Source organism: Corvus cornix, chromosome 15, assembly GCF_000738735.6.
Source record: "Corvus cornix cornix isolate S_Up_H32 chromosome 15, ASM73873v5, whole genome shotgun sequence".
NCBI classification, from domain to species: Eukaryota; Metazoa; Chordata; class Aves; order Passeriformes; family Corvidae; genus Corvus; species Corvus cornix.
The window spans coordinates 145,670-169,344 of record NC_046345.1 but is presented as its reverse complement, the minus strand read 5'-3'; the positions used below and the strand labels follow the sequence as shown (position 1 = coordinate 169,344).

General features: G+C 40.6%; 1 protein-coding gene across 5 annotated transcripts in view; it reads left to right on the top strand.

The window, feature by feature from the left end:
* The first annotated feature begins 18,062 nt into the window (after positions 1-18,062).
* LOC104688750 (splicing factor SWAP) overlaps positions 18,063-23,675 on the top strand; it is a 38,579-nt gene continuing 32,966 nt past the window's right edge. The window contains exons 1-4 of one of the 5 annotated variants that reach the window (XM_019285204.3): positions 18,063-18,461; positions 20,923-21,092; positions 21,615-21,752; positions 23,234-23,319. In XM_019285204.3, coding sequence (XP_019140749.2) covers positions 18,208-18,461; positions 20,923-21,092; positions 21,615-21,752; positions 23,234-23,319 — 648 coding nt within the window. In that variant the 5' untranslated portion in view covers positions 18,063-18,207. Of the gene's footprint in view, positions 21,093-21,614; positions 21,753-23,233; positions 23,320-23,675 lie in introns of all 5 variants that reach the window. The other 4 variants (XM_039560828.1, XM_010398434.4, XM_010398436.4 and 1 more) reach the window with 4 other exon arrangements.

Below are 23,675 nucleotides of genomic sequence, written 5' to 3'. Positions count from 1 at the left end.
TGTCTTGCAGGATAAAAATCAGTTCCACTGAACTGATCCAAGTCAATTATATCTCAGCCTCTTTTTTTTTGTCTAACACGGATCAGTCCCTTTAAGGGAACACACAGGAAGAAAAGGGGGAAAGGGTGGGGTGAGGACACGGAGATGTGTTTCTCATTGGACCTTCTCAACAAAGAAAAGGAAGAGTTTATTGAACACCCATGCAAAACATCCCATGTTCTTTTTACACTGCTTCCCATGTCTCTCATTTTTGTGTGACAGCAGATTTGCTGCTCTCTCACAAATCATTATCTCTCCTTGACGTGCTCTGACCTATTCTTTGATGTGACTTTCAATAACCATCTGTGTTATACTCAAGCACAGACTTTTGGGGAGAGGGGAAAGAAACCACACACCGTGGCTGCCTAATGTCCAAAACAAGGTCAAAACATTCAAGACTTTTCATATTTTCATGATTGTGTCACATTTTCTGGCTTTTCCTAGATGTGACCACAAAATCCTCCTTGGGTCAATTATGACTATGACATTAATTTCTTACACTTAGGCGTAAAGCCAAATCCACAAATATTTTGCTAAGCACTGTACACACCACTGTATTAGAGACACTAACACTTCAGTACACTCTTTCTATTACATTTAAACAGAAGGATCTCATTGCATATGCAAACATCTTTTGTGTGTGTGAGAAAGGTGGGACAAGGAATACCAAAAGATATCCATATTTTTGCCTAATTGTTTACTCTTAGTTCTGCCTGCACTATTTCCCTACAGTTGCATGGATAGATGCCATTCCCTTCATGTCACAGAACAAACAGGTTGGTTGCTGCCGAGCTTTATTCATTAGCTGAAACACAGATATTTGATAATTGTCACTAGAGAAAGCAAACAGGACTTTTGAAGAAGCCTAAGGGAATTGATGTCCATCATCCGCTGAATTGCAAATGGAGTCGGGCATCTAATCCTTTAGTACGTTAAGAAAAAAAAAGAAAAGCTAAAGTGAGCATTTCAATAAATGGATTAAGCACATAAAGAAAACTTACTATCCCTTGCATTTATGCAGTCAATGGCTGCACAGAGTGCTGTGGTTGAACAAATGAATGCAAACAAAAGAGGAACTAATTAAAAGAGAGCAGTCACAAGATTCTGCATGATTTAGGTTCTGTTCATTTTTAATAAGGGAATTGCTGAAATGCAAAAAAGTTTTCACACTTTAGGAGTTGACTGGAGCGTTTTTTTACTTCACATATCATGATGGACACAGAGTCTCCTCTCTTTGTGCACAATTTATCTCAAACAGAAGAGTCATTAGACAATACAGAAGCAGCAACAACTCTGATATTAATGCCTCTGTCAGCCCATTTATTAGTTGGCATTCCTCTAGGAGCTGGTGTCCCTAGGAAAATGACAATGCAATGAGCTCCAGGCCCCTAAAGGGCACAAACCCAATGAAGAGAGCTCTGTCTATCACAAATTATTACACCACTGACCAAAGAGGCAAATCTTCACTGCTCTGCACTCGGCGAAAATCCACATCCAAGCAAAGATGCAGTTCATGGTATTGCACAGTAAACCCTCATAGGAGGAGGAAGTCATTGCTTCTCTTTTTAGATCGTGTATATGAGACCTTTAGGACAAGCAGCCAGCTTTTGCTGTATTCACACAAAATGTCCCACAGTGTGATTTGAACTGATATTTAAACCTCTAATCTTGGCTATAATGCAAGCAGCAACCTATCATGATCACTCGTAGTAAAAGAAAGCCCCTTGGGCGTGATGTTGACAACCAGCTCTGCTTCCTGCAGTGCCATAGGGTCAGAGCTTTCTCTCTCTTTTCTTGCAGAAATCAGCACAAAAAAGTCTTTTAGATGCTTTAGCCAAGGACCACGTCCAAGCTCAGGAGAGTTATACTCTGTGTGATCTTAAACAAATCACCTAGTGCTCTCACACTTCTGTGCCTTAGTTTCCAAATATAACATTGAGATAAAACCCATTCCAGTTGATAGGAACATGGTACAAAGTAACCTTTCTAAAATACAGCAAAAGCTTCTAATATACTGCTAAGTTTCTTTAGAAATACAGTTTAATCAAAACACCGGGCATGAGCACATCCCAGGATTCTGCAGGATAATTTCATTCTGCAATTTATTCAGTGCGTGTAAGAAAGAAGCAAATACAACATATGGACAGAGAACCACCAGAGAGGAAAAAATAGCTATCGTAACATACAGCCCCATATGAAAAGCAATCAGCAGTTTGGGGGCCCTATATGGGCTCCTCATTGACAAAAGAAGCTGCAAAATATTCAAGGAACTTGTGAGGCAGCAGCAGCCTGTTCATGATTCATCTGGCTGGCATAAGATAAGCAAGGTGGCTGATGGCCTGACCTTTCTTCGGAAAGCTGACAGACACTGTCTCATCCTTTGAAACAATTCTCTGGGAAGGCAGAAGCAATGGCGCATCTTTACCTAGATACTGCTTCTTATCAAGGAGCTGCACCTTTTACTCTAATAACGATTTCAAAAACAAAGCACATGCTACTTCAGTACCGAGAACAGAGAGATCTTAAGGTGTCTACATTCCCTCTTTCCCCCATTAATAAAAGCTTTAGTTAATAACTAAGCCTGTCTGTTGTTTCAAGGGCAAAACAGCAGTCATATTTTCAGGTCTATAAATAGTGATAAATTTTGGCAAGTTCCTATGAATAAACTTTTTCAGCCTTTACCATATTCTCCTTTTTAGATTTTCCTAGTATCCTTTCTGGCTTTCTTTTTGAGATAAAAGCCTTTGCTAGAAAACAGGAGAGGATAGCAACTTTCAATAGCAAAACTACTGACAAACCAAAACAGAGTCTCCAAGACAGCCTAGAAGTGATTAATTTTTGTTTGTTTGTTTCCAGAAGATATCAGCAATCCAGTATCAAATTTTGAACCATAGTATGTAACATATGAAGGCTGTAAACAAAGAACACTTCCACACTGGCAGTTAAAAGCGCAGAAGAACTGAATATTGAATCAGTAAGAAAGCTTTTAACTATCGTGTTCTAGATAACATCTAGAAAACTTTCTTACATGTTTTCATAGACATACAGTGACATGAATGTTCTCCTCTGTAATCCATCCAGGCCCCAGCCACAGGTGAGTTATTTGATTTGCAAGAATTCCTGCATCCTCAAGACATCCTCATCACATGTTTACAGCGAAATGAGAACAGGAACGCAAGAACTCCTTCCTGTGTCAGGCCTTATTTATTACATCTCTCATGTCTCCAAAACTCAGGTCTAAAACTTTGAAGAGGCTTCCTGGCCCGAGGGAGATCTAAGCTCTCATGGAAGAGCAGACACATTTGGTAGCTCTCCAGATGCACAGAGGAATTGTCAAGTATGTTTTCAGGGTGACACACCATTTGTCAAAGTCAGTTAGGAGAATGTTACCAAAGACTGATCTTTTCACTGCATTTTGGAATACTTGTCTTGGGATTTGAACAAACTGTTGACAAAAAGAAAACAGGTGGGATACTGAGTTATTCATTCCTGAAATCTGCTGTGTATCTGAGGCATGTGGTTCCGCAGATATTTTTATCCTATCAATGCAGTGTCAAACTGCTTCCAACCACCAAATGAAAAAGAACTGCTCACAGCTTCTGCTTTTAGTGTGTTTGACACAAGAAAGTGGAAGAAAACTGGTGTTCCTGGTACCTTTGCAGAGATTCTTACATGACTGTTCCAGTGACATTTTGGATTTGGAACTCCTTTATGGTCAGATAGGTATTTCACAGATGGGTTAAAACCAGATGGTTTTTACTGGCCTCCTTCATTACTAGAGCACGTCCCTGTATTTCTTGTGCAGGGAAGCACTTCAGCAGGGGAGGAAGTCAGCTGTTACACATCCATACATGCAAAGGAGCTTACAGGGGTATTCGTAAAGTACAAAAACCAGGCACTGGGAAATACCAGAGACAGTCTTATTTGTCCAGCCTTAATCAAACCGTCCTGTACAAATGCATTATGGCAGTGCCATGAGGTGTGTGACTACACACCAGTTATCTCCAGGACACACACACAGGCTGGCAGCACCAGACAGTTTTACTGACAGGGAATCTTTGTTTTGTTGCCAAGAATTTGGCCCTTCCTCCTGAATCATAGGTAAATCCTAGTTTGAAAACAAAATTCTCTCTCCTTGTCAGCTTTTCAGTAGCGATTCTTACAGGATTTTTACGAGGTTCAATCTACAGTGCTGACAGGAGGCAAGCCGTAGTGCTATTCCCATTTCACAGACTGGGAATGCTAGCACAGAGGAAAAAAGAAATATAAGAAAATACGAGTCACTTAAGGTACAGGGAGGTTTCAGTATGTGATTATTCACACAGGACTAAACTATGCACAAAGATTAGGGTGTCACACTGAAGTTCCTGCAATTTACAGAAGTGTGCTTCAAATGACTTCCCATTAAACATTTCATAACTGCAAGTTTCTGATGGAAAACTGTGTCTGGTTTCCCACAGGAAATGAAACATATACAGTTGTGCCATCTGCCTATTCATCTGCTGTTAATATTCTTTCCACCTCATTTCTAAGCCTGTTGGCTGGTTTCAAACAAAATTGGTGGAGCAAAAGCCTTCTAAGGAAGTGCCTCTAGGTCTAACAAGAACTGGCAGCTAACAGAGAGTAAGACCCAAACAACAGCCTCCATTGAGAGAAAAGAAATTACACTTATGCCCCATCCCTGTCCTGCCAGGTAGTGCCAGACGCCCTGCTCAGCACACACAGCTTTAAACTGGCTGCTTGCTCAGGGATTCAGGGCAGAAGTCTGTGGAGTTAATATCCATGCTTCCCTTTGAGAAGTTGTGTTCTCATCTGGTGATACAAAACAGAGAAGCAAAACAGAGTAAAATCATCTCCAACATATGCAGTAATGAGCCCTCACCCTGCAATGAAAGAGGTACCACTTTTGGCAGCTTAGAGGCATTTATGACATAATAAATGCACTTCTATAAAAAATACAAATGTAAACAGAGGAAAAATTGGCTGATTTTAGCATAAAGCATTCCTAGATAGGGTGATACAAGTGTTTGTGGCATAGAAAACTGAAGAAAGACACATCCAAAAAATAAATGGTAATGGTGTAGCAGTAAATTCACACTCTCTCACCTATAGACAGCTTCACAGCTCTCCAGCAGCCGTGCAAAAGTGGAACATATGAGGAGCCAAGAAGACACTAGCCACAAAATCAGTCACTTGCTGGTTACTGCTGCTAGAAACCTGCCCCCGCTGCAATCCATTTGGCATTCCCCACCCTGGAACTGCAAACAAAATGAGAAATCCCAGTCTGGCGTGTCTTCCTTCACTCCCAACACCATACACCTGGGATTAAAGGGACTGAGCCCAAAGCTTGGCTCAACACAAGCCCACTCACTGTGTGTGAGTGCACTGTACTCCAGAGTGACAGGAGTTCCCTGGGCCTGATCTTCCCGTTTGGTGAAGTTGATGAATGTTATGCTTTTGGTTACCTTTGTGCAAGACTGAGCACAAAGGAGGAAAATCTGGGCAAGCGAAGGCACAAGAAAGCAGTCAGAAAAATCTCAAAGTACAGAAAGCAAAGACACTTCAGAAGATGGGTTTTGCTTTTCAACACCTTTCTCAGGTGACACCTGCTTTCTGCTGTGCAGCTCTGCAAAATGCTGCTGTGTCTGTGAATTCATCAGTGTGGTCTAAACCAAGAGAGGGGTCACTGTCAGATAAAACTAGTAAAATTTTAAGAATCAACTTTGTCCTTTACTTCCTAAAATAGCATTCGGAGCAGGAGCTGAAAACGCTTTTGAACAGGAGAATGGAGACTCCAGCCGGGCAGTTTGTTGCTCAGGACGAGTCTCCAAAGAGAGAAATACTAAGTCCCAGGAGGTTATAACTGCACATACTAGCATAAACTTCTTTACTCTGTGCATATCTGCGGTACCTTTTAGAAGAGAACCAAAACAAAATACTTAAAATGGAGTCCCCATAAACCCACTGTTTCTTCTAGCTGAGCATTCTAAGTGCCAAGTTGTTCATAGTGGATGCCCCAGCATCTGGCTCTGTTTCCAAAGCAATATGGAAAATTTAACCAGGATTAAGTTCCACATGGCAGTGAACTGGAAGGCACAGCACAGCACATTGTAGGGTAAATGCAACTGGAAAGGAAGGGGGAAACAATAGAAATGGAAGTTAAATGCAGATGTGAATCTGATGTCTCTATACTTAAAATTCCAGTTTGGTTCGTGGAGGCCCAGCAATAAGTAATTTTGCTCTATTTTATAATGGTAGTCTAGACTAGAAAGTTGTACTGAAAAAAATTGACTGTCCTGAGTTTCCTTTTATCTTCCACAAATTCAGTTCAAATTTTGCAAAGTATCTTCTGACTTGTAACTATGACTGACAGTCATACAAAGTCAGATGAGAACTTGGCTTGAACTGCAGTTTTGTTTCTTATGTTACTGGAGTTCTTGAAATAAAACCATAAAAGTCAATCTAAATTTACACATTCAAGAGTTAGTGAGAAATTCAAGGAGATTAAAGAGCAGAGCTTGTCTAGAGAACAGTCTGTCATGGTTAGACACCTGAAATAATTAGCCCACTATGACTGCCTATCTTAATGTTGGAAGACAGGCAATCAGAAAAAGAAAATTATAGTTACAGGTGGTTAATCTGTAAGCTGAGCTTTCAAGTGAAACTTATTTTACATCTAACTCTGTGCTTCCTTTTGTGTTTTGAAGAGGTGAGAGGAATGCAACTTTATTCAGTACTTGAGAAACATTTCTTTTTGGGGCAACTCCTGAAACAACTGAGAAGGACACACCAAAATTTTCTTGGAACGTGTATTCTCAAGTGAGAACTTGCATAGACTTCAATTTTCACAGCTGAAATATGTTTCAGCAGGGGGTACCCATCTGGATAGTAATCTGAAATAACATAAAAACTATTACAGCACTTCTGAATATACTGATACACTCATTATCTAATAGTCTGCTGCTTTATACCTCACCATAACAGTTGAAAAATAATGGAGAAAATCTTTGCCTATTTTATGAATAATAAAGTACTGAGATCAAGAAAAATGTTCCATATATCCTTGACTCATAGATCAAATGGGCTTAATAAAAACTGAAATTAGGTGGTTATCAATAATCTGAGGATGTGATCCTCTTAGTTTCTTTTTCCAAGCTGTTCAGCTTGCTGACTCTTTCCTTCCCTTCTCCCCTGCTGCCACTCCTTCTCATTAGGAGGTTGAGGCTCTGGTCAAACCATTGAAGAATTTGTTGCTCTGAAACAAAAGAAACCATATCATAATCATCTTCTGAAAAAGTATTTCCTGCAGAAATAGCCATTATTGAGTATTATGTGAAGCTGGGCATTTTAAGGCATTAATTTAACTGCTAGTACCCATTTTAATTAGCAAGAGTTATATTCCTACAACAATGAGCAATTGCATAGAAAACATAGTGGAAAATTTCAAGAAGATTTTTTCCACTTTGTTGGAAACACTGAAGATATTTGGTATCTTCAAGAGCTGCACACTTAGCCCAGGGCTGTGACAACAAACTACTGCATGGTATCAACCCAAATGTCCCATCACAACCCCCTACTTATTTCCTGTACAGTAACACTGAGTCCTCTGGGACAAGGAACTTCATCTTAGTGACACAGATTTAATTTCAAGTGCAAAGTATAGGACTAAATTTACAGTAATACATCTGTGACTTCTCTGTAGTTTTCTCATGTTAATGTTAGGCCTAGCACAATGATAAAGGATCAAGAAGAAAAAAAAAAAAGAGAGAAAAGAGAAAGGTATAAGGAATTGTGGAGAGAATGAAAGCAATTAATCACAGTATATAAGCAGCAGTGGCAGGTACTTCAGAATGAACAGCACAGAGCTGAATTTTCATGAAAGGATGCTCCTGCTGTTTCATTCTTCAAGGCTCTTTGATGTTAAATTTTACATCTCATGCATGCATGACACAGTCTGATCTTCGCCATTTTCCAGCTCTCTTCTGAAATCCTGAATGCGGATTTGGATAGCCTGCATAGGCACTGGGGATATCCAATCCTAGGCTCTAAGGGAGCTGATACCTCAGGCCTGCTCTCAGACCTTTTTTCAAGGACTTCTATAAGTTTTCTGGAGGTCAGAGGACAGGGACATGGGCTACACATGGGACAGATGGGCAAATTGCAGAGAGTTAATTTTATTGTCCGTTGGTCTCACGGGCTGACAAAACACACCAAAATTGGAAAATCTCTGTTCAAGTCAGTGGACCAACATTCAGAGAGCAGCCATCCAAATGCAATCCAATCTCTCATGTCTTCTGTAGTCAGCCTAATGGGCCTGGGGAGGAGGATTTGACCCTCTCACTGCAGGAAGAAAGCTCTAACTACTTTGAAAGTAAAAAGAACTTGTCTTTTAGGTTACATAACCCATGTTCCTGCTGTCTTACATAACTATGGGGGGACTAAATAATACATAATTGAATGAAAGCTGTAACACTGGGCTCGAAAATTTGCTGAAATAATTAATATCACCAGTCAATTATATTGATTTCTACAGTCACTATTCCAGACAGAGCCAACCACTTTAGGTTATTATCCTTGGGAGTTAATGTATTCAACTGCTGTGCACAAACAAAGGGAAAAGTCAAAGAATAAAATTTGTAACATTTGCAGCTGAAAAAAGGAGATGCTGAATACATTGTGTGTACTGCACAAGGAAAAGTCATGTTGAAAAATGAATGGAGAAAGAAAGAGAAGTAGACATGAAGGATAGCTTAGCACACAGCCTAAAGTATGTGATACTGGCTACTGGAATATATTGTTACTTGCACAGTCCTTTTATTTTGCCTCTCTGGTATTATCCAAAGTCCAAAGGTAGAGTTTCTGCTGTGTATGACTGTGTAAATACATATAAAAACACACGTACATGTACATTTAGAAAATAACTTCAGAAGAATGACTACTGGCTGTCAGAGGACTTCAGAGTATGAAGTGCTACAATTTCTATCTGTATGTAACTTTATCATGGTAACAACATTGCCAGCTAAGGCTAAAGTAACAATTTGCATTATTATACACTGTAATGACAACTGTTATTTTTCACCTGCAAATATAGGGCTGGCTTTAGCTTAAGTGGCAGGATGAATGTTAAACCAGAGCTAATGAATTATTCATAACTCCTACGTAACACAATGGCTCATTCTGGGATTCATGTTTGAAGAATGACTTCTGCTGGTTAGATGCTGCTTAGATTCTGGGCTAGTGACACCCTGGCGTGACCTGCCTGCAATGAGATAATGATGAAAAGGCTGGTTTGTTGTCTGGGGGTTTTTTCACCATTAAAATTTTATTGAGTTTTCATTACACAGATGTATCTCCAGAAGACTGAAAAAAGCATATACACAAATTCTGCAAGCCTGTTCCACTCCCTGAGCTGGTTGCAGAGCCAACAACTGTGTGGAGTAAACCAAGAGACTGTTCCCACCACATCCTATGCAAAATGCAGCACAGCAGGGAGAATACCACACTTGACATTAGGAAATCTGGGTCCATCCCAAGCTCTGCCAGCTGCCTGGGACATGACAGAAACACAGATGTGATTTCCTTCCATGCCCTGGAGTGGTGAAAAGGAAAGGAAGGAAGACTGTAACCTTCACAGGACAGGGACTGAGCCTGGGGTGTATTACAACTAGACCATAGACTTGTCTGATGTCCTCTCCAAGGTAGCTGAAACAGATACTCAGCATTTCCTAAGGGCTCTTCAGCTACATAGTTCCAGCATGATGAGAGAGTTTTATTCACAAATCTAAAAGGAGCAGGAATCAGAGGGTTTTGGGAAACCTAGTACAGGAGTTTTAGAGACAATATTGGTTCATATATTTCAGAGAAAAAAAAAGTAAAATCATAACTGATGGGGGCTGAAGGGCTGTACGCATCTTGATCCAAGTTAGTCCATGCTGAGCTGCTGTACTCAGTTTAAGTGCCTCTCCTTCCATTTCATCTGCTATTGAACACAATATGAATCAAGGGATCTAAACAATGCAACAGTTCAAATATCCTTTTTGTTTGTTTGTTTTGTTTTTTAATGGACTATCTATCAATGAGATACAGCAAGAACACTACATAGGAATCTGCTTTCTCCCCATGCAGGTGAAGGTGCAGTTCAGGATCCTGGCTCTAATCCAATACAGGCTCATGAACCCCCAGTCTCCTTTTCCCATGCCCACAAAACAGCAGATTTCCTATCTCTATTCCTATCACTGTTTAAGGGGCCAATGTTGAAGTGAGAAACCAGCCTGCACAGCCCAGAGCAGCAGCATGCACAAACACTACTCTGACTCCCAAAACCATCACCACGGTGTTAGTAGGTGGGAATAGGGGGCTCGCAGCAGGACTCATACACTCAAAAGCAGCAGATTTTGTGCTACTGCTCTGAACCAGTCCTCCAGCATCCCTATACCATCCACACAACCTTCAGACATGCAAGAACTAGGCTGAGAGTAAGACTGAGTAAGGAAGGTTACAGGGTGGAAGTGTCCCTGAATCTTTCTGGAGGAGGAACAGCCATTAACACCTGCTTAAACACCATTGGGAGGGTGCAGCTGCTGTCCAGATATTCCAGGTAAACACCACATCAGACGCAGACAGCACATGCATCAGTGCAAGCTGCTGCCTGGAGTTATTCCAACAGTATCTCCACTGTATATTGCCCAAACTATGGTTAGACCAGGTATATCACGTGTGTTGCTGCAGTTTGATCAGTGCTCTGTGATGTCAGAGCTGTGACAATTCAAATCACAACAGGGACTAAGCATTTCTAGTTTAACCCGTTCCGTTTGAAGAAAGTCCTTTAGCTACTACATGCATTCTTACAAGTCTCCTAGTTTTGAAAGGATCATGATTAGCTGATGGTGTGTTTTTATTCAGCTATGCTGCCATCTAAGAATAAACAAGGCACAAGTGTAAAGTGACAAATGAAAGAAATAATTCCAATTTAAATTTACTATTGACACACGGCTGTCTCCAGTCACACAAGAGACTGCAGCAAACCTTCAGCCCAAGGAACCCTTTTCTTTTCAAGAAACACATCATCTCTTGATTTGAATACAAATTAGATGACTTGAAATATGATTTCCACATGTGATCAAGCAGCTGCTCTGTGGTGTTGCTCTAGTGACATGAGGGAGAAGGGAAGATTACGTATGGATATGAGATGAAAAGCATATTGTTTGGGTTCAGCAATACTGAAACATACTTAGTACTGTCATTCGTATACAATGCTCTTTTCCATTTAACCACAATGACAAAATGATAATTGCCTGGCTAAAAATGTGGCCATTTTAAACGGTATGGAAACCGATAGACAGGCAGAAAATAAGTACTCCTCTCCAAAAGTCAGAGACTAACCTATCTAAACTGTGCAGCCTACTGCTAAGGGTAACAAATCACTCAGACCACCCCACCGAGCAGTTAGATAATACCACTGAGAGAGTAGGAGACTGCTCTACTACATGTAAAGCACTTTCTGGAACTGTTAACTCACTAGTTATCTGCATGTTTCTGTATGTTGTGCTAATGATGCTGTTTCCCATTGAATGGGATATTTGAGATGCCCATTAAGGATCTTAAATTACTTTTTAAAATAGTAGACCTGTCAAGCCAAGTACTCCGTGAAAAGATTTAAATAGTTGTATGCAACAGCTCATACACTTAAGTTCATCATAATGTAAAACTGTATTCTAACAAGATCTTAAATTTCTAATTAAGACATTTACCTGCTATTTGTCCGCCCACTTTTCCTTTGTGTGTAAGCAGCTGTGCTTGGCTGCTGGACGCCACTTTTATAGTACTGCTAATAGCAGATAAGCAGCTGTCAAGCTTTTTTGTGACAAGTGACAGCAGTTTGATATCAAAGTCATCACCACCATATTCTTAAAGTGCACAAAGTGTTTTGGAAATCCTCAGAAAGAAAGTGGGCTGGTACAAACCACAAAGCCTGTGAAAGATTAACCTTCTTAGCAGTGATGAGAGCAGTGGTTTTTCCAAGTCTGTTCTACCCATTTGTGAGTTTGTATAGGCGTCAGTGTACAAAGTCTCAATACATTACCATCTCTCCTCTTGGCATTAGTACGGCAACAACTGGAACTTGTCTGTATATTTTGTTCACAGGAATTCAGTTACAAATGGTGCAGGAAAGAAGTGGGGAGCTGTGAAGTTCAAGTGCCTTAATGAATTTTCATGTTTGTTCCTATTTGTGTTAGTTTGTGAAACTCTGTGTGCCTGTTCAGTAGCTCTCTCCTCTACAGTTAGTAACAGGCTTGGTACAAATCTAGCTAAATCAAGTTACTATAAGGCAGAGAAATTAATAGTTTAACAATTCAATTAATTTCTGTGTATATTTTAAGATTTCACTGCCAGATTTTAATGTTTTTGTTTCCTGAATGCTGACAGGAACAACTTGCATTGATTTGCAGTATTCACCCTCCATACGACATCACTGACAGCTTCATTACAAGGGATAATATTTTTTTTTTCCATGTGGTTACTCTTAATGAGATTAAATATACTTTGTATTTTCAAGCCATTTATTTGGAAGGGACTGTGATTAGATTGTTATCACATCAAGGTTATTTAACCTAATATACAGCACAAAACAAAAAACAACCCATACCTTTCCGAAAGAGAGGTCATCAACTGATGTTATTTAGAAAGTACATTACTCAAATAATTTTTGTGAGATATTAAAGAGGTATTTTATTTGCAATCCTATACCATTTGAGTTATCCAGAGGTGTGTTGCATATTTATAATACGCCCACTTAGGACAACTCATTTCCTACCTGGAATCAGAATTCAGGTCCCACTTTATTCAATGAGAATTTTTCCATCAACTTTAATGAAATCAGGATTTCATTCCTGCTATATATAACTCAGTTAGCTTCAAACTACTCCAAAATGCTGGCATGAATTATCATTGTCTTCTGCCCCTGTCATAGAATTGGAAACACAATAATCAGGCTGGAGGTGTAAAAGTAGCAACAGAGAGACTAGAATTGAGGAACAGGGCCACCGTAGCACTACACCATGTAAACACTGTGTCACCCACATTGTGGTGTAAAATCTGCATGAGTTTCCAGATTAATCCATCTTCTCTAATTAAAGTCATTTAATATGTAACCCACAGGCATAGAACAATATTTTGTTGCAGGCAAACATACTGCTATAATCAGCATATTTTCAGGCAATTCATGCATAAGAAATGCCACTGTTATATGAATGTCTAATGTATACACAGAAACAGATTATACCTATTGCAAAAGCTTTTCTCTAAGATAGTATAAAATTCTGTACCTCAACTGGTACTGCAAATAATGAAATCTTTTCCTGATCCACTGCATAAAGCAATAATGCAAATTTCTGCTAGTCCTCTATTCCTGTAATGCTTATGATTGAGAGTTTGATCATCATTTGTCTGGCTGGAAGATTGTAAAAGAGGCACATCATTTTAAACAAAAAATCCATAGCTAGTAAGCAATTCAATGTCCAATAATAGCTGCTTCCCCTGAAAAGATTCCACCAGTCAGGAGACTCTCACGCTCCTGTTTCCAAGGAGTTGCATGCAGCTGATGCAGACTCACACTAACTTCCTCAGTTAATTCTGTTTCCCATAACTCAAGCATTTCAGCCTCTGTTGAAACCCTGCAAAGCCAGAGGTTTTGCAGAAGAGCCTGTAAAGCCAGTCTCATTCAGCCATACACACCTTCAAAGGCCACTGTGCTGCACTGGTTGGCAGATGGACAGCATGGCACAGTTACAAATAGCAGTGGTGGCACAAGTGAATGAAGTCATCAGACTTTTGACCTCCAGTCCCGTGATTTAGTCACGGGTCAGGCTGTCCTTTCATTGACCATGCAAGTATCTATACAGCTCCTCAGCAGTACAGACTAATGGAAGTGGGTATCTGTGCTTGTTTTGGTGGCTACAGAGGTTCTTACTCTGTTCCTCAAAAGAGCCTTGTAAACACACTCCTACAAATCACTGATATGTGCTTCATTTTAGGAAAGCTCACAGTAATGCCAGGCATGCCTGACGCTCACAGGTTTGTGTTGCAAGAATGAAGGAGCCTAGAGTGAGTAGATTAGCTTTTTGATTTATTTGTTTTGTTATCCTAAAACTAGATAATTAAAAAAGAAAATAAGCAGGTTCTCAATAGATTTGTATGGTTCACACCTGTTATTAGAAGCAGCATTACCTTGTTCAGTGGAGAAGTCCCCTGCTCTTTGAAGTTCAAGTGAAAAATCTCTCACAAGCTCTGGTGTGTCTGCTCCTCCACTGGTGCATTAGAAACAAAGTGCCAAAATGAACTGACAGCTTTTCATTTCTTTCCCTAATTAACAATCACAGCAGCTGCTTGGTGGAAGAATTATAAGCTTTCTTCTTATTTTTTTATCTCATTTGAGCAAAATTCTATTCTGGTTTGATGCAAATTTTTGTGCTTTTCTTCTTCGGACACTACACTTGCTGCAGTCAAGAGCTGGTTTTGTGTTCTTGTTTTAGCTGAGGCAGTACAGCAAATAGGAGATAATTTGATACCTCAGTGCTGACACATAAATTAAATACTAGGTGTCAGGAAATCTCCCCTTTTCATGTGACAGTAGCTTTTCACTGCACAAAAGGATTAAGACAAAATGAACACAGAATATTTTTGTGTATAATTTAACCTTGAGCAGGAGCCAAGTTTTATCACTCAGATTCAGTTCACAGTTACATTAATACTTTCTGTGGTCTTTCTTCAGAAAAGTCAGTGTTCACCATATTCTTAAACTTACTAGTAATCAATACAACTCAGTTTCAAAGTCTTCCTATGGTAAAACCTTATGTGGACTTCACAGAGGGACAGCTAGCTTTAAAAAGCTTAAAAAATTGTGCCTGGGCTCAAAAGACTAGTCTAGGGCTTGAAATATGTAGCTCCTCTGCAGTTTTACTGCACACTTCATGCATTACTGAACATAATCTTCTGACCAAGGAAGACAACAGAAGTCCCCTTTGTCCTTGTTACACTTTGCCCTTTCTCTGCAGGACAAAGAAGGTAGTAGTTATCCAAAATAATACATTTGCCTTGTATTTTCATGGTACAATCAGATTTCTCTGTAGAAGTCATTGGTATATTTTTACAAGGGCTTAATTTCCACAAGTTGTACACTATCAATGAAACAAATCTTAAAAGAAATTGTATGCTTCAGCTATTGGGAAATTTGGGGTTTGTAGATGACCACAACACATTCGTGACTCAAACCACACATTATTCCTACATGAAGAATAAAACAGCACAGAACCTTTGATGCATCTGGCCATGCCGTAAGGTTGCTTCTATCTATCACTTAAATAGATGAGAAAAGTTGCCAGTAAGTGTGGCTAACTGTTCCTCTAATAGACAGTATTTCTCTCAACAGAAAGCGAGCACCATGTGCTGATTTTTAGGAAATGTGCCATTCTTTCCCTATGCTAGCACCACTGAAGACAATAACGAGTAGCTCAGAGCACAAAAATACATTTTTATAAAAATGAAACAATGGGTGTTGGCACAGCACCTTATTTGCTCTGTGTGAGTATGGAGGCATTTGGATTGCTCCAGTGGACACCTTAAAATCCTTTACTACATTTACTCTGTTGGCTTCTTGAGTACAGTTTTGACAATGCAGTCCAATAAATCATCAGTGAATGGTGTTCAGTGATGTATTTGATGTGTTTGGATCCATGGACATGAAAGTCAAATCAAAGGTTGTGAGGAGATAGCAGAGGTTATGCCCTATTTCAAAGGTGAGTCGTGTATAATCTGAGTCAGCCTGAACACAACACCTGAGCAAATACTCTGGATCACACATAAACCTGTAAAAATTCCTTCTGTGTCTTCTGAATGCCTGCCATTCAACTACTGCTGCTCATAAAGGGGAAAGGAGTCTCTGGAACAGTAAGATTTCTCTTCACCATTAACGGCTGATGGGGAAACATCCTGTTTTGGAGAATGCACTAGCTTACACAAGTGTGAAGCTGAAATGTTCCCATCATCTTCAAGATGTTTTCACAGCAGGTTATTAGCCTGCTAGCTGTGCTCACACTATTTCTGCATGGCGTGCAATGTGTACATTGCTCAGCCTCCCCAAAATGCTCATTGATTAGCTACTTCCATATACACAATATTGTCTTGGGGCCCTTCACAATTTCCACTCACACTTTACTCAAATCTAATATGAAACATGCTTTTAATTCAGAATCGCGCAGCTGCCTAACACCGCTCCAGTCCTCTTGGAGACAGACACACTCTATCCTGAGCCAGCTACCCAGAAGGTCTAATCAAATGGCTTAATGGATAAGTATTACTCTTGGTCTTTGTGTAATTATTTACATTTGACTAAAGCTTAACACATCTTTTGCCAAAGTTAATCTTCCAAAAAGATACCTAAGTTTAGCTCAAAGGCATTTCAGGGCATAGAAATATAGATTTATTGCAGCAGTTGTTACGTATGTTCAATCTTTCTAAACTGGCGTATGTCTTGCTTCAGTTTCCATCTGCTGATCCTTACAAAAATACTATTTAGGACACAATTCTTCTTTTCCCATGAGGACACTACTTCATTGCAATTGAAACCTCTTTCAATATCCTTAATAAGTACATACAATAAAAAACGAAAAGGTCAGCCCATTCAATGTTACATTTGCAATCCTGGCCGTCCACATTTCCAAAATATACTCCTGATCCAAACTGGGATTATGCAAATATGTTTTGTTTTGCTTTAATTCCCTCAAACAACAAGTTTTCATCTGATGCTTGGCAGCATTCACAGCAACCCTGCAGCGGTTAATCTTGTGATTGGAGATTGAAGAGCACCAACCAGAGAGTGTCTGACTGACCAGGTCCTGCCTGGATCTTTACAGATCATAACAGGGATGATGCTGCTTGGCAGCATTTACCCCTCTGGCAGACACTGCTGGAAATTTCAGGGAAATCTACAATTTTGTATCTTTAAAGCTATCCAGAGTAGTTGCAAAATAATTACTCATTATTCCACCCTTTTTCACTGACAAACACTCAGGGTAAGTAAGAGTACATTAAAAGTATTTTGAAGAGAGATATTTTGTCCTACAGAATCCCATGGAGAGAAGGGGGCAGAACACTGTAGGCTACTGGACAGACAGGGTCACTTTCAGCAACATGGTAAGTAATTCCCACTGCGAATCACAAAACATCATGTCCTTCCTTACAGAATTTTATTATAAAATATGCAAAACAACGCATTTCTTCATACTTATTGAAGAGTGATGACAGTAATAACCCCGAGATACACAACATCGAAAACTTCAGCCCAGATCATACAATTTTAGAAAAAATTCTCTGGTTTATAAACTTTCTTCGGAATTTTTTACCCAGTGCCCCAAGTCCTCCCTTTCCCCTTTCAAGGAGAGACTGGACATGGCACTCGGTGCCCTGGTCTGGTTGACAAGGTTGTGTCCGGTCGTAGATTGGACTCGATGGTCTCAGAGGTCTTTTCCCAACCGAACTGGTTCTGTGATTCCCACCGTGGCTCCCAGGCTTTCCCCTCGAGCTTCCCGAGCGCAGCCTGGGATTGATCCCCGCTTTGTGCCGCACCGCCCTGTACTGCGTTGAGGCTCCTCAGCCTCCCCCTCCCCTAGGGGCTCCAAGACAGCGTGGCGGACACCGGGATACGCGGGCCCACGGTTCGGTTTTGTTTTTAAACTCCTGGGGCTCCTTTCTGCCGAGCAGGACCGCCCGCACACGCCGCTCCCCGCCCCACTCAGGGCGGCCTCAGAGCGGCCTCTCAGAGGTGTTCCGCACTTTCGTGACGGCCGGCTCTGTGGCTCCACCGCCTCTTTGGGCCTCGACCGTTGTCACCGAACGCGCAGTGTCCTCTCCAGTACCGTGGAGTCGCGTTATCCTCGGATTTAACACTCGGTCTGCCGGAACTTGACGCGAATCTGCTACCCCCAAAAGCCAGCCCGTCTCTGCCCCTGCGCCGCCAGCGGAAGCGGAAGCGTCGCCATTTTGTTTCGGGTGATGGCGGCTGTGGTGCTCCGGGGTCGGGGGCTTTAGCGCGGGCCCGGCCGTGCGGGTACTCGCTGCTTGGACAGTCGGTGCTCCTGCGAGCTGCCTCCGCCTCGCTGCACCCCCCCGGTGATGTACGGAGGGCTCGGAGGGTCTCGACGGACTGCAGAAGAAGCAGGCCCGCCACCCCTAATGTTGTTGTCAGGAGGGGGAGCGGTGCCCGGGTCCCCCGGAGGAGGTGGAGGTGGAGGCGGGAGTAGCCGTGTGGAGCTGCTGGTGTTCGGCTATGCCTGCAAGCTGTTTCGGGATGATGAGAAGGCTCAGTACCAGGAGCAGGGGCGACACCTTATTCCTTGGATGGGAGACCCCAAGATCATGATCGATAGGTCGGTGTAACACAACCCCCAGACTGTGCTGCGAGATCTGCTGTGATAGCCTCTTTTTGTTTCCCCCCTTGTGCTGTGGGCAGTGAGGGCGGGGGTTGAGGAGAGGGCTCGCTCTGGCAGGCGCGTCGGGACCTTCCGTGGCGGGGCTGGAGGCAGCTCCCGGCACAGCACTCCGAGGGTGCTCTGGTAACGCTGCAGGCCGCCCCCCGTCCCCCTCCACCCCTGTCTGCGGGAACTTGGGGTTTCCCTCTCTGGCAGCGTTGGGAGGTTCCTCTCCTCCTGGCAGTCAGTGTGTGATGTGTCTTTCTGCTCCACTTGGCAAGGCAGGGTCGGCAGGGTGGAGAGTGGGAATGATCTGTTCCTTTTCAGTGCAAACCACAAACATCCTATTTTCTGACCTGGAATCCAAGGGAGCCTGATTGCATGGGAGTACTTACTAGGCACATTGTATGTTCTGTAGGTGAGAACGGGGCAGTGGGGAGAGTGGAAAGGTGTTTATCCACCTTAAAGGAAATGGGGATTTCTTATTTCTCCTACATAATCTGGCTGCAGGCTGTTGATGGGACACACTAAAAGCAGTTCTTGGCCTGTTTACTTTTCCCGGTGCTGTGATTTACTGTATTAGACAGAATGGATTTGATTTTGGGTGCTCTTGAAATTTTATGCTAGGGCTGGCTTCTTTTGGTTGTTGTGCCAGGTCCAGGTTCGTGGCCAGAGAGAGTAATAGAATCTGCTTTGATGTTCCTCCTGATCTCTTTGATTTGTTTCAGCAGTACAGGGTGGGATTGGGAAATAAATTCATTCAGAGTTATCTGAATATATTGCTGGAGAGAGGGAACATGGGAGGTCAGGTTGGTTATGTTTGAGTGGAGCACTGAAAGAATAATTTAAGAGTTGTGGGTGACCCTGAAAACCTCAGTGGGAAAGATGGAAGGATTTTGGTTTGAGAAGGGTCACATGGCATACTATAGATATGTATTCCCTCAGTTTCATCACTGCTTTGGTGCTAGACAGGATTTTATTTTGACTTAAGAGCTGTATTTGTCTTGGAAAAATGTCAGTAAGGAAAGGTCTTTTGATTTCCTTCCATAAGACTGGAGAGAAAAAAGAAATGCCCTTGCACTATTTCGGTGCTTACGCCATTAATGATGGTTATTATTGAAATAAATTTTTTAAATTGGAATAGACACAAAAGCAGGACAAAACAGCCATAAATGTTTGTAGCTATGTTTCATTTCTCACTTACACAACGGTGGAAGTGTTGTGTTGCACACTTCTAGTCCAAATCATTTCTGTGACTGATCTCATTTGTAAGTAGAGGCCATTTTTGGGGTGCTGTGCAGCAGAGCCCTGTTCACAGGTGTTACAGAAATTGTAGGGAGCAAACACTAAGTATGTGCATGTCTGTACACACATACTGAAATACCAAATAACGTACATTTGTGAGTTAAGGCAGCTTGCAATTGCTAATCTTACAAACTCCTTTGGAAGCTTAGATTCCTTTTATCTCCAGCAGCAGGAAGTCTTCATTTTCACCATTTTGAGAAAAGCACATTGCTATGAGAAGACTTGGGTTCAAGTTTGCCTGTGGACAGAGCTTGATTAACCAGACCTATGTTTCATTTGCTTTTTGCTATAAGAATATTTACTTTCTTTGTTTTTGGTCTAGCAAGTTGGCACAAGTCAAGAATTGTGTGTGGGAAGACACCTCAGCGGAGTCAAGTTTACTGTCACTTTACTTTCCAATCAGTTTCTCTTACTGATGCATAAACATTATCCCAATGCAGTGCTTTTCCTGCAAATAAAGTGATTTCTTAGTAGAAAGGAACTGTACATCATTGATCTTTGCTGATTTTGCGGTGAACCTCCTTAAATTGCATGTTTATGTTACTGTTCCTATGTATGTGTGTCTCTCTATCACATAACCCAGAACTTATTTCCTCAGCCAAATGGCTAGGGGCCGAGCCTAGCCATGATTTTACCTCCAATGGACGCAAGTTTCTATGGTGAAGATTTCTCCTGAGAGTTCGGGACTAGCAGAAAGAAGCGAGGAAATTTCGACCGTTTGGTTCTTACGGATAGGTATTTATGTACTCGGGTTTGTGTGAATGTAAGCTATTTGACTTTCCAGAAAAACGTATTTTGCAAGTGACATTGATTGGTTGGTTGAAGCACGTACGGTAAGAGCTGTTAAGGAAATGGATCCCACTTAAACTATTAAAGGATACCTTTGCCTTTAATTGTAATAATTTATTAGTTTCTTTGAGAGGAATTTAGATTATTAAACAAATTTTCGATAGTTGGTGACAAATGATTAGCAAAATTAATTGTAACTTCTAAAAGGGAGTATGCATTAACGTATAAGTATTTTTTTTTTTCATTTTTATTGGGTAAGTATTTAAGTAATCGCATAAACCCAAGCCCTAAGTTCTTTGCATTGACCAGCTGTTTCATCCTGCAGGTATGATGGGCGTGGTCACCTGCATGACCTTTCTGAATATGATGCTGAATATTCCACCTGGAACAGAGATTATCAATTGTCCGAAGAGGAGGCTAGAATAGAAGCCCTCTGTGATGAAGAGAGGTATTTAGCCTTGCATACGGACTTGCTTGAGGAGGAGGCAAGGCAAGGTATTGCTCAAGGAATAACATGGTTATTAGAAAAGCACGTTTAAGTAAATTATTATGAAATTAAATTTACTCCTAATTTTATACTCTCTTTTTCTGATGTTATCTTGACAGTATCCAGTGGATTCGAAAAGCGGGAGTCTTTGCGTATGTGAGAGGACCTCAGGATAGTTTAACTGTAGATCCACACAGAAATTGCCCAGATTCTGAGGGCAGACTGGGATTTCAGACCCCCCAAAATAAACACATTCTGCTTCATTTTTAGTGTTTTTTAAAGGAAATTCTGTGCTTTTATATGCATAATTGCATTAGAATGTCTTAATCCACAGCCTATATCTCTTCAAGAAGAAATAAATAGTCAGCATGTGTACATGCTGTGTTTTTCTGTTCAGTTTTTAATGAAAGCTAAAATGATCAGGAGAAAACTTCTTATTTAAAAACTAAAGTAAGAAATATTACTTCTTTTTTTTTAATAAGTTAGCTTCTGAATATGTTCTGATGTTGGTAATTGCATTTTTGTTCAAGAGGAGGAATATAAAAGACTCAGTGAAGCTTTGGCAGAAGATGGTACCTATAATGCAGTGGGATTCCGTTATGGCAGTGATTATTATGACCCTTCAGAACCCACTGAAGAGGAGGAGCATCAGCCTGCAAAACAAAGAGGTAAGGGGTAAAAGTAAAAAGGGTTAATTGAGAGGGACGACATAGCATTTCTATCTTGCAGTTGAGAGTTTAAAATATATGTGTCATTAAAATGTAATTAAAATTTCTGAAAGCATTTCATCAAAGTCTTTATGGGACTCTGTTACTGAGTTTTTGCGGACTTTGTTCTTGAAGAGCTTAAAAATGTTTTCCTGCTATGGCACAGTCAATACTGCAGTAGTCAGGGAATTTAATTCTGCTGTCTTGCAGATTCTTATTCAGGAAAAACCTAGGAATTCCTTACATTGGCTGTCTGCTAACACTGTGTTTCTTAGTCAAGACAGAAAATATCATTGTAAGCATAAAACAGTAATTGATAAGAATGTATATTTTTAAGTGTAGATTTTGTCTTCTTAGTTATTATAAATGAGTCTGTCTTCAACATAGTGTGCCCTGCTTCATGACCTTAAAAAATATGGAATTCAGTTGTCATGTTCCCATCTATAATTACAGTAACTTTGTATTTTTATCGCACATTCTTAAGGAAGGTTTTAAATGTTGTTGAACTATGTCTTAGTAAAGTGAGGATCATTCAGTTAACAGTTGGGTTGCCTTACTACATCTTGGTGGGTTACTGTGGTATGAAATGTGCTTTTTTCCCCCCAAGGTATTGTGTTGCAATGCAGGATCACTTTAGGTGCTTAAGCTTATTTAGTGTTTTTTTGCCGTGTCTGAGAGATTGTGTAAGGGCAATCAGTGTCTGTGCTAGTCCCACTGTACGAAGGGTTTCTCCTCTGCTCTTTGGTACTGAAGCAGAATTGCATTGTCTTTTCTGGGGTTTAATTGATTTGTTTAAGACTCTATAACCAAATATTGTTAGCTGGAGATGCTGCCAAAAGAAGCAGTCTATTCTACTTTGTCTGCTGCTCTTTCCTTCTTTCTTTGCTGCTAAATTTTTCTCTGCCTTTGTGGAGTTAAACTGTTTGAGTTCATTAGAAAAAAAACCTAAAAACCAACCCACCAGAAAGTGGAAACAAGCGAACTCCCTTTGTTGCATGGTTTGTCTGCAGTAATCACTGCAACATCTCATGCGTGATGAGGTTGTTCTGCTGTTTCCACAGCTCCTGTGATCAGGTGTTCCTGCACTTGGTGCCATCTAATCTGTCAAGGAAAAAAGGGAATACGATTTCTCTTAAGGCTAGTAAAATAGATAGTACTAGAAGTTACTTTAAAAAGTAAATTTTTTACTTCAATTATTATAAAAAATCTGTAAAGCAAAATATTTTCAGAGGAACATTTCTGCTGTAGCAAATAATGGACTGTAATACAAATTATTATTTTTAACCATATTTAAATGTCTGCAGTGCAAATGCTGTTTATATAGCTGCATTTGATAAATTCCTTGATTGCACATTGTTTTAGATATACTTTAATTTTTTTTTAACATTTGGGTACTTTGACATGTTTTTTCCTATGGTACTTCATTCTGTCATTCCTTGTAGAAACAGCTCAGACAGAAAATACAGAGGAAAATGAAGAACCTTTTGTTGCGCCTCCAGGACTGAATGTACCTTCTGATGTGGAACTGGTATGTGTACATTTAATGCAGCCTACACTTCTGCCAGCTTTTGTGCTGTTGATGGTGCTCTGTTTGGTGATTGGGTTGGGGTTTTTTTCCATTAACTTTAGTGTGGTACATTTTAAATTATTCTAAAATAGTAACTTAATTTCAAATGTTCTGCCTTGAATTCTTGAGTTCTATGAACACCTTTGAATCTTCTTTTTCACACTGAAATTATCACTGTGCTTATGCTAAGTGCATTTAGTATCACTTGTGATATTATTTTAGCTAATGTGGAAAAAAGGCAGCTGTTCTTGGAATGGCTACTTGCGGAGATGTAAGGTTCAGCATTCCAAACATAAAGGGCCATTAAACCAAAAGTT